Genomic DNA, 12111 nt, shown 5'->3' on the forward strand with positions numbered 1-12111 from the left:
CCGGGCTCCCACATGACGAGATAGGCAAGAAGCACCGGCAGCGCAGAGATTAGAGAGGCATCAAAAGCCCCCCCGCACAGTGGACCTGGGGAATCTGTGATGGGTTTGAAGCCCTAAAAGGGGGTCTCTGTGTTCTGGTATTGCTTGAACCTCCACAAAGGAGATGAAAAGGAGGAATAAAACATCTGAACAGCCCAGGCTGGCCTGTATGGTGCGCATTCATCCCGGCAAAGATGGATTTCTTCTGGTCCCTCCTCCATATCCTCCTCCGCAGCGAGGATCTCAACACTCCAATTACAGGATATTCATATTAAACAGAGAAGGGGGACAGCAAACATTTGGGATATGACATCTGAGAATTCAAGCAGCCAGCAGAAACCTGGAAGAATGACTGAAACAACCCTAATGGCTCAGCTCCTCACCAGTCTTAGGTGCAGGCTTCAATTGGCTCCTAGCAGTCTCACACTTGGCTTAAGGCAGGTCCCAGATGTTCCCACTGCACCAAACCCACAGTGAAATGGGACTGGTGGTCCCAGCTGGGCACTCAGTCCCTTCAAACTTTCCCAAAAATTTTTGCTTCCCACCCTTTCAGATGGAAATGAAAATGCAAGCTAAGAAAAAATGGCATTAATAATACAAACTGGGGCCTTTGGGAGAAAATGTTAGTTTTGGAAAGCGACTACTCAGCATGAATATGTCATGCTATTAGAAGTTTATCTGGATTCTCTTGCCTTCTCACAAATGCATGTATTACTCTTCTGCCACACATAGTCCTTTTTCCTTATTTAATTAGGGCATAATTATATGTGTATAACTAAATTAGAAGAAATAAATAGAGATTCATTCCTTCAGTAGGCATTTTTCTTGGAAAATAAATGTCCCCCTTCTCCTCCAGGTATTGGTTTCCTTCAGTTTTGTTTCTCTATTTTTAATTTAAAGGTACTTCTCTTATGTTTTATTCACTTGTTTTCATTAGGTAAAAGAATGCCTTGGCATGAAAACCTGTCCTGAATGCACAGCCTGTTTGACAGATACATACAAAGACTTGAAACATGAGAGGAGAAGCGGATGGTTGCGAGCAAAAAAAAAAAAAAAGAAAAGCCTGAACAAAAGAAAGGAATTAAAGCCAGCACCAGGGCACGTACTGAAACCACGCGGCTGTCATTGTGCGCCCTGATTCCTAGGAGCGATGCAGAGCATCCTGCCTGGCAGGATAAGACAGACAGACCTCGAATACGAATCTCCACTGCCTTCTGAAGAGGTAGAGCCGTCCTTTTTATCTCCGGATCGATCCTGGCCAGTTTGCTGCACGCAGCTACTGCTTGAATTTCAAATGCCGAGTGCTGGTATCTGCGATTGGCCGCGCACCGTAAATCACATGCTAATGTTGCTCTGTCTTGACTGGATGAGAATAAACATCATAATCAGGAAAAGGCCTTGGAGGAGCCACTGTGGCTTTAAATCTCTCAGGGAGCAGCAGCAGTTTCGGGAGAAGCGGCTGATAAAGCGGATTAGGGAATTCGAGAAAATTTCAAACCCGCTCCTTTCTGGGCCACGCGGGCTCTGCCCAGGGCGTCACTACTGGCAAAATTAGGCTGCTGCAAAATTTATGGCCAGGCTCTCAAATTTCCATTTCAATCTCTCCCGTCCCAGTCCCACACGCGTGCCCCAGTCAGATCCTGCCCCCTTGCCCGCTCCCCACCAGCAGCAGCCCCGGGCATCACCCGCGCTGCTTCTGGGGGTGCTGGGGATGCCCGCGGGCCGGCCCTGCAGCAGCACAAGGAAAGCAAGGGCAGCCGCCGGCGTTTGTATGGGTTATTTATGGCTTCTTTTCGCTGTATTCCCGTCCCTACATTATCTTCCACGGCCAATAAATTCTGCTCAGGAGTTCACCCCAGGAAAGGATGCACAAGCCAAGGACCCGGCACCCTTTTGCAGGCATCAGCAGGGCTCTGCTGGGCTCCACGGCCCCATAAACAGCCAGCACGCTGCCAGTCACAGGACAGGACCAGGCTGTATTAACCCTGGGCCTGAGCAGAGCCAGCCAGAAGAGCTTGAAATATGCAACGTGTGCCTTTGTGGAGGAGCCCAAGCCCTCATGACTAGCTGAAATGATGTCTAAATTTGAAAAGGGAAAAAAAAAAAAAGACTTCCTCAGAGGTATTTTGCAACTGTAAATGAGCCATAACTTGAATAATCTATGAGCTATGATGAGCTGCTATTAGCATCTGAGTTACACTGCCCTCAGAAAGTCACGAGGGGTTCTGGCCCCAGATTGTGGCTCCCTCCTGACATGTGCATGGGCAGTGCGCATGGAAATGGGGTTGTCCGGGGTGTCACCACCTCCAGGTGAGCGATAGCTTCAGGAGGAAGGGTGGAGAATAAATGTTACTGCAAGAAAAGCTGCTGAATTTCCTTTTGAGAGACTGATAATCCCGCAGGCTTCCGCAGAAGCAGCTTTTGATTATCATTGCTGATGATATTAGAAGACATCTCTGGAGTCTGTCTTTTAAAAAATGTTTCCCTAGTGCTACTTGAAAACATATGGGTTGGGAACTGAAGTGAAAAACTGATGTTTTGCTAACTCTCTCGGCATGATGGAGGCTTAAAAATGATGTGCCTGATACCGGAGATGCATTTTTAACAGTAAATGAAAGCAGACTACATAAAAATTCAAAATACTAGCCTGGTAAATGTGGATGGGAAATGAAGCTGGAAGAAGAAAAAGGGGCTGGGTAAAGAACCAGAGGAGAAAAGATGGATCAGGCCTACAGCTGGGCTGAACTGGAGCAGCTCTACCAGCTTCAGCAGAGCTGCATTGGGTTGCTTGGAAGTACACGAGCAACTTACAGGTTGGATTTGGGTAAACCAGGTCTAACGCAGCATTTTCAAATGCAACCATTTCCTGAGGGCTTCACCAAGTAACAGGAAGGGCAAGCTCAGACTGCTCCTTGAAAGGTTACAGTCTGGATGGGAAAGGGTCAGAGAGATGGAGCTGGTGTCAGTGTATTTTGCCAGTTCCAGCTCTTGTACCAGCAATGCCTAGAGAAGTGGCATCCTGGCTTCAAAGGACGCGCATCTACATGGCTTACTGAAAGGAAACTGGAGGGGAAAAAAAGGGAAGAAAACGGGAAAGAGGAAGGCTACACATCCTGGAAAGCTTCTTCAGCTTCAGCTCTCATCCGTCTGGGAAACGAGGCTGTAGTTGTAGGATCTAACACAGACATCACACCCAGAGAGAAGATCATGCCCCAAATCCAACGGCTCTTATCCACACAGCTTAAACCTATTTCCAGAAAACACACATTAAAACACAGAAAATGTTTTATACTGGAATAAGTGTGTCCTCTACTGGAGTTGAATGAGGTTAGTTCTGCTGGTTTAATACGTCATGCCAAGGAAAAAAGAAAAGAAAAAAAGAAAAAAGAAAAAAGAAAAAGAATTTTTTTTTTAAAAAAAAAAAAGGAAAACAAAAGAAAGACAAAGCATTATGCTGACAGCATTTTGAAGTTTTCATTGGGCAAAACATTGGCCTTCAACAAGGCAGAAAGCTGGCTAGGCTTTGTTCCACCAGCTCCACCAGCTGTAGAAAAATTAATATTTTGAGGCTGCTGCAGAAGAATTTTTGAACTAAAGTTACTTTGGCGAAGTGCAGAATGATTTTGTCTCTTGTGTGCATCTGAGCACCTGCCAGCAATGACTGTTTTTGTGAACTTCTGAAAGGAAAAAAAAAAAAGTGTTTCCTTTCAGTGGCTTTCCCCTCCACCTCTTTGTCCCTTTTGGGCCCGTCCGCCAGCACACGCGTACCCACACAACGAGTCAGACGACCAGCAGATTGGCGCTACCGAATTCCTTTGCCTTCCAAAATTGTAGGTGATGATCTCCAGGAGGTTTGTTTGTGGTCATAAGACAAAAATGCAAACTGCTGCTGAGGTCGGCATCCTTGTGCACCAGTACGGGCAAGCCCTCCATCTATCTGCCCCACTTCTGGAAACAGGTTGGATATTGCCCCTGCCCAGAAAGGGTTTCTTAAGATGCCAGAGCTTGCATTTTTGCTGTATGCTGATCACAGTGCTGAAGCTGTAAGGTTCTGCAGCGTCCTAAAGGAACGGTAGATCCTAAAGGCAGTTCACATCTTTATCCACAATCAATTAACATAATCTATTTCTATGATTTTCCCAGGCCCTGTTTTTACAGCCTCTAACTAGGAGCTTAACCTCTTTTCCATAAACCAACGTGGATAAAATACGCTTAATATTGCTCACAGTTCTTACAGAAAACAGAACGGGTTTGGCACTTGGCTACACAAAGAAGTTTTATTTCAGTGACTTTAGGCACTAGGATTTCTCCAGATGTGACTCAAGCCATGATTTTCCACTGAAATAAGCTTTTATGCTTTATCCAAGAGATAGAGCACATTCTGAGAAAATTCAAATGATTTTATTCTAGCCTATGTCTAATTAAAGTGAACAATAAAAACTGTTATCCTTTTACGACCGCCAGCCAATTAACTGACCTGGTGATAGGGAATTAAGTCAGTCTTCTTCCTCTGAAATGACAGCTGAAATAACAGCGGTACGGTTCTTTGTCTACCGCGTGAGTGCTGGAGAGGAGGCAGAGGAGGAACAGGATGATAGACAGACAGAAAAATCCTGCCCCTGTTGCAATGCTGAAAAGCTTCCCATTAACTTTCTGAAGGGCAGGATCTCCCCCGTTGTGCCACAGCTCCTAGGAAGGCTTCACAAAAAAAAAAAAAGTAAACAACAAAAAAAAAAAGTGCTTCTATTGCGATTTATACTACTCCACAATTTGTTCATTTGAGAAGCTCTGTGAGGATATTTTACTGACTTTCTTTCTCTTTCACATCCCTCAGTGTAAATGGCAACGGAGCAGGCAGAGCGCACGCCAGCTCATTGACGGTGTGTGCCAATGAACTCGGAATTTAAACATGACCCAGTGGAAATCGATTAGGGATATTTGGGTATAAAACCAGGAGCACCTAACTTTGCCGGGGCTAGGGCAAATTTATCAGCATGGTAAACTGGAGCCTCTCCACCAAAGATGGGAGATGCAAATGCCAGCTCAGAGCTGCCAAGGGCCAGCTTGGCTGCCAGGAAAGTTTTGCCTTTTGCACTACTACAGATAGCTTGATTATAGGAACTTAGTTTAATTGACATGCAGTCGCTCTCATTCAGAGATAATAGTGTCCACGGTTACACAACTCAAGACAAAAACTGCACATTTATACGGAAATCAGTGAATCTGTAGGAGGCATTATATTGGCATAACTATTCTTGTTTAAAATCATGCTTCATCGAATGTGTTTTTTTTTCCAGAGCATCTGATCTTTAGGTGTCTGTTGACTATGCAGCACTGTGTGGTAGGTCCATCATGCATAAGCATCAACATGTGTTTGTGTATTCTATCAAATCACAGACAAAAATCACCTCAATACACATGGTTTCAATAAAGCAGCTAAAAGCCTGCATGACAGTAACAAACAGACAAAAAATATGCATCTGTTTTGGTGCCATTTGCCGGTTCGTGTCAGTTATTTGCCAACAGACATCTGACGTGCAAAGATGAAAGGCTGTTTTGCCTCCTTCTCCTCAAACTGCCATAGTCATGCTTCACCACTGGACTCCCTTTGAAAATGAAAAAGTTGCTATCAACTGTCCCTCATTATCTGCCGCAGTCCATCTGGAACAAAGTTGCTGTTAGCTTGCATAGATTTGGTCTAATTGTTAATTAATGTAATTTATTAACTTCCATGGATGGGAAAAGATGGAAATGAAAGCAAAAGAGCAAGACAGTCTCGGGCAGAAGATGTTTCTACAGCAGCTGAGCACTCCGTGCTTTCACGGCGCGGTTGTGAAAGCTCCTCTTCCAGGCTCTCAGTTCCCCTTGATGATGGTGGCATTAATAATAGCCAACAGGGATAGACTTCAGACTTCAAAGTGTCAAAAGAATTAGGGCTGTAATGTCAGAAAATAGGAATGTGAGCCATGCCGAAGAAATATAGAGTTTTTGTTTCGTTTTGTTTTTTAACATGTTTAGATGTTAAATCCTTTTAAGGGATAGCATTGCAGGCTTCAAGTGACCTAGCAAATAATAATGATAATAGGAAATCCCAGCAGAACTATAGCAGCTATTTCACCAAGACCTTGGCCATCCAGCCATGGAAGAAGAAAGAGTCCTTTCCACCTCTCCAAAAAAAATGTCATCTTCCCACCAGTCTAATGGGGTAGAGACAAAAACTAAAGCAGTGACTCTTATTAGCGACGCTTTTTACTTTATATAGACTTAACAAAAAGAATGACTGGACAAATTCATATAACGAAGTTTCCTTAAGGGCTCTTAAACCTCAAAAAGTCACTGAGCTGCAAATTGTCGCGGGCTCAAAAAGTCCTTGGAGGGCCCATCCCCACATGCTTGTCCTGCCATGCTGCCTAGGCACCCACCGCTGGCTGCTGTCAGCAGCTTCTGGACTTGTGTTCAAGACAGCGACTTCAGAGGCAGATCATAATTACAGGTCTATTTTTAGAAGCGCTAATTTTGGCGGGAGGCCAAAAGTTGTAATAAAGCAGCTTGGGTATTATCTGTCATCTCCAGACACGGAAAAGGGCCATGAATTCAGCATGGGGGTAGATAATGTAGATATATTAGAATGCATTATTATCTACTGTGTTGCCTATTGCCAGTTTCATTTTTATTGCATGGCAAAGGTCAGCACCTTTCGGTAGCTCGGAGGTCCCAAAGGATGACAAATTACCACGAATTCATCTGTTCAGCATATATATGAAGCCATCATAAGAGAATATCAGCATGGTGCTAGCAGGCTCTGACCTACAATTATATGCTTCTTTTGGCAACAAAGAGTTGTCCACCACTGATGGTGGACAGATACCGAAGGCTGAAAATTAATACAGGCAGAAGGAAAGTAAGCTGGCACCTGACTTGTTCTTCAGCTGAAATACAGCTTACGTTATCAAGATTCACCAGGCTCTGATTCCTACTGGAAACCGAGCTGTGTTAGGTTTCAGAAAGCTACAAGAATATTTTTATTTCAATGTCTTACTGTCATTCCTACAAAGCACAGGTCTATCCAGACTTTTTTCCAATTAAAAAGAGGAAGAAAATGGAATGAAAATACCAATCAATATGGGAAAAAATGGAACATTTGTATACAGAAAAAATGGGACTTGCTCCCATACCTTGCTCGTATAGGCACAAAGCTTTTGTGGATGCCAGACCTGGCAGACTTTGTTGGATCCTTCAGGACAACTTAGTCTCAGCCAGAAAAATTGCACTGAGCCACGTATTTAGTGATGCTTAAGTGAGCAAACAATTACATTAGTACCCCAATGCATTGGCTTATGATTGGTGTCCAGTTAAATCACTCTGGATGTGCTTTACAAGAATCTGCATGTTCTACATCCGAGAAAACTTTGCAGTCTGTCACATGATGGGATGGCAACAAAAGTTACACACCAAGGAGTTCAAAAATCGGGAGCTTTCAGAGAAAGGTCCAAAACCTGTCATTTTGGCCCTTGGGCTTTATTCTGGCTAAAGCACCATTACATCATCTCCTTTTATCTCACATTACATCCCTTTGTTATTGCTGAGCCTTTTACTCCTCATAAGGCTCTGGCCTCAGCAGTTCACTGTTACAGCCAGCTCCCCGATGGGTTCCCCACTCTGTGAGTTTTTTAAGTTTGTCACCTTCAAAATATGTTGAACTCTCCTTGTTGTAGGATCAGAAGGGGTGGCTAGAAACGTCCAGCTGACCTTCTCTTTTGCCCCTCCTGCTAACCCTAAAACTTACTCTCCGCATTGGCCTGACAGAGTCTGAGATGGTTGCACTTCAGACCACTCTGCAAGACCCGTCTATTATTCTCTTTTTGCCAAAGAGACCGATTCGAAGGGGTGTGAATTTCTGTGAGGCTTGGGAAGTGTTGAATTGACTTTTCTGTCACTTTAGCTACATTTCACTTTCCGTGGGTTACAGCGCTGATGGAAATGTCCTTATAGTCTATGATAGGCACGTTCTAGAAATAGCATGTTAAATAAATTGAAATGTTTTTAAAAATTAAGAATCCTCCTAAAGTTTTAAAAATATAGACACTGTATATAATCGACCAAAAATAACCATGGCGTTTTTATTTTTGGCAAAAGATATGGAGTAAGAAGGAAAACTATGCAGTTTAATTTGCTTCTTGGTATTAGTTTGTACAGTATTTGCCAGTAATGGCAACATTATAATTTGTAGAATTAATTAATGATCTGGCATCTGATTTTGATTCATTAATGCTTAAGCCAGCTAAGTCTCAATTATCCTCTGGACTATTTATTCCTTAACAAGCTTTTAGCTAATGTGATTTTGAAAATATGAAAATAGGTCTTAACTTGCCTTTAAGAAGTGGCAATATTTTAACACTCCTCTATAAAATAAAAGAACCTTCATATTTTTTCGTGCTATTATAGTTACATTCAAAATTAGACTTGGGGGTTTTCAATGTATTCACTAAATATATGTTATATTTATATGTACCTGGAACCTGACTTCAATTTAGTCTTGATTAAAAAATGTACTGAATTGGAAACTGTGTAATAAAGGATGCCTAAATCATACTGACCCAGAATAGCTCACTCAGTCAGACAGTTAGCAAATAAGTGCACAAGCAAGCAGATGATACGAGAATTCAAAATTAATTTTATTCTCAGAGGATGCATAGACTAGGAGATAGCATCTGATTCTATCTGCAGAGGTGTAAATCCAGAGTAACACCTTAGCTAAGGTCTCGTTACCCTGAATTTGATTGCTTATCCTGCAAATGATCAGAATTGGACTCTTCTGTGCCCAAGGCTAGGTTAAAGTAGCTGAAATATCCAGTATTGCTTCACGACATTTTTGTGATGCAACTGAAAGCCTCTACCGATTCCCAGGTATTTATTATTTATAACTAATCCATTTACCAAAGTAATTTAAAGACTCCTGAAATTTCCTCCAAATGACTGGTATTTTTGAAAGTTCAATCACCACATCCTTTAGGAAAATCTGCTCGATGAAGTTATCGCTTGTGCTGCAGTTGTATTATGAGCGTGGGCATCCAGAAACTGCATGCCATCGATTGAGGATTGTCAGGCACCAGTTTAAGAGCTGATGTCAACTCACCTCGGGGAGCTGCTTCTATTGCTGGGCTCTGATGTGATGTTCGTGCCTCTCATCATCATACCTTGTCCCCGTTCACATCGAAACAGAAATGCATGATTACAAAGACCAGTAAACATATGAATCACAGACGTTTTAACCAAATTAACAACCTTAGTTAATCACTTTAGTTACTGAGAGTTGTTCTGAAAGTACCTTCCAAAAGCTCTCCGGCATTATATAGATGGTAGAAAATAGAAAACTAAGCCAGCAGTGTCACCACACAGGAAGTAACTCATCTCCTGAAATCGTGATTCCTCCTCCTACAAAGCCATTCAGTAGCCTCCAAATACCTGCAGTTTGGTCTAACACCATTTGGCATCAGCGTAGTTATTCTTACTTCACACTGCTATGACACCAGCTAGAGCTTTCCTTCCCCCTCTCATCCAAACAAACAAACAAACAAACAAACACAAACAAACAAAAAACACTTGAGACAAACATCTGAGACTATCTTCCTTCCCCTTTTTAGATCGAGCTGAGCTCCTTTCAGTCCAAGACGGGTCCATGACCGCATGGAGAGATCTGTAACACCAGCTCCTCGTTATCCCCAAGGAGCTGTTAGCTCAGCCGGGTCCCAAAGGGCTTCCCCAGACCTACCGAGCAGGGGGATTGCTCATGTCCCAAGCTGCCTATGGTTGTAAAAACCAACCCCCATTTGCTGGGTCACACGCTCTGGCCCATCAAACCCACTCTGCACTGCTTCAGGGGTGTAAGGCAGCTCTAAACCCTGCTTATGTGACCGGTGCAGAACTGGGATGTCACAAAACCAACTTCCAGAGGCATACCTGAGGCAAGGAACAAAGGAATTAATCTCACGAGAGGTCCCAGTTACCTGTGTCACTATGGCATGAGCACCTTTGGACTATGTGGTAAGCAGAGATGGTTGGGCTTAGTCTCTAAAGCTAGGGCTGGACTGGTGGAAGCCCAATTTTTCCTCAGTTCCTTCGAGGAAAGGATTTGGTTGAGAAATCAGAGCAGCCCTGCTCACTTTTAATCAACCGAACGAGGGGGAAGGAGGGGAGCTGGCGGCTGGGGAAGAAAAAAATACGCAAAGCTTAAAAAGTTCCAGCTGCTGCTCCCTAATGGAGGCCTGGCTGCTCGTGAACGGTGGAATAGTTAGGCCACCTGGTGGCAAACAGCAAACCAACAACCTTTGCAATTTCCAAGCCACAATGACCAGCCTGAGGCCTAGGGAGCTCAGGGGATTGTCACAGGGAAGCTTTTATTCCTGGCGGCTGCTGTGCGGCCACCTCTGGGGTCAGCAGGCGGCAAAGGCCTCCATCAGGGCAGGGCAGGGCAGGCCCTGTCAGGCAGCTCCCTCCATCACTCCTCCACCTCAGCCAGTTCTCCTTCGCCTCAGGGGAAAGCAGTTTCCAGGGCCAGGTGAACTTGGGCAAGCTTGTGAAGTGGGAGCCCAAGCGGCTGAGCAAAGGCCCTTGTCCCTCAGTGCAGCATCAGGTCGGATCAATGAAGCGAGGCTGTCTCTACACGTTCACTATGCTTATTTTAACAGATATCCTACAACAGAGTTCTCATTTCTGTGCCTGCCACTGGTTTCTGCCAGCAAATCTACTCACCAGAACTACCACAAAGTACCAGATGTAAATGGCGAGAGGTGCTGGTGCTGCTGGTGAAGTCCTTTAGTATCTAAGAGCTTGGCTGCATTGGGCAGTAGGGCAGTTCCAAAGGGCATTCACGGATGGATTCAGCACAGGCAAATGAATACAAAAGGAAACGTGTTTAACAACGTAGTTCTTCTTAAATAAAGAACTGACAGTTTTACTCAATTCTGTCCTTCACAGCTTTCATCTGAGCCTGGGGAAAACAAGTCACCGTGTCCAGCGCTGCTCTGAGCTGCTGTTCTTGCCCGATTCCCTCGCTGTGTTCTCTAACACTCGAAAACTCACCAGACTTGTGACTCACATTTTAATCTTATCCAAGTCACAATGTTTATTTCACAGGATGCCCAATTAAACAGTAATTCAATCTGCTCTGGAGTTGTTTCCTTCCCCTCTGGTGATTAGTATAACCTGAATAATGTAGGAAGCACAGGGAAAAAAAAAAGGCAGTAAACAACTCCAGTGACATCGGGAGAGCAAGCTGCAACTTTTCCCACTGAAGAAGAGGGAAAAACAGCATGCACAAAGGTGTTAACATGAGTCATAATTTCTGGTCTCCGGCTCTCAAGAGCAAGAGGAAAACGGTGCTACCTCCGTGTGTCTTATGGGTTCCCTTTAAGCCTTGGGAAACAGGAGCAGGTTGTGGAGCTGTGCAAGCTACCCAAAGTGAAAGAAAATCTGCAGCCCATTTTCCCTGTCCATTTGAGTGCCCGCTTTTGCCCTTCATTGAAACCACTGCAAGTACGCCAGTTCCTTGCACCTTGCCTCCAACACAAGTGCTGGAGCTTTGAGCTCTCTAAGCCAAGGAGTGGGCTCCTGCCCATCACTTGCTGCACGCTAACGTCCAGGAGCCCTAAAAACCCAAAGGGGATTTTTATCGTGGCATTTCTCAGGCCTTTCTTCTCATCCACACACAGGCACATCCAGAGCCGTGTGACCCATGCAAATTTACTCTTGTTGTCTGCTCCTCAAGTACAGTGCCAGCAGTCCTCTGCAGCACCCCAGGCTCACGCTGGAGACATGAGAGGCAGAGCTCAGCATAATGGGCTGTTTTTCAAAACCGAAAGAAAACTTCACTAGACTGTTACGTGTTGCCTGGTCTTTAAAAAGCAAGTAAATGAAAACCTCGTGGGAAACCCCAGGTAGGGGAAGCTCAGAGCTACCTTCCCAACTCACACAACTCGGCCAACTTGGAGATGGATATCAGGAGGAATGCCCTGCCACACACAGGGACAACTCCACAGAAGACCTCAAGTGTTCCTACAAAACGTGCCACTG

At 44.3% G+C, this 12111-nt stretch overlaps 1 protein-coding gene across 2 annotated transcripts in view; it reads left to right on the forward strand.

Annotated features, from left to right (window-relative positions):
- Positions 1-11049, forward strand: part of CXXC4 (CXXC finger protein 4) — an 85868-nt gene extending 74819 nt beyond the window's left edge. The window contains exons 3-4 of one of the 2 annotated variants that reach the window (XR_004253180.1): positions 977-1261; positions 11017-11049. Coding sequence is in view for 1 of the 2 variants with exons in the window: in XM_032186026.1 (XP_032041917.1) it covers positions 977-1177 (201 nt within the window). In the remaining variant the exon portion in view is untranslated. Of the gene's footprint in view, positions 1-976; positions 1690-11016 lie in introns of those variants that run through there. The other variant, XM_032186026.1, reaches the window with a different exon arrangement.
- The last annotated feature ends 1062 nt before the right edge of the window (positions 11050-12111 follow it).

This window comes from Aythya fuligula, chromosome 4 (genome assembly GCF_009819795.1).
Source record: "Aythya fuligula isolate bAytFul2 chromosome 4, bAytFul2.pri, whole genome shotgun sequence".
Taxonomy (NCBI): Eukaryota; Metazoa; Chordata; class Aves; order Anseriformes; family Anatidae; genus Aythya; species Aythya fuligula.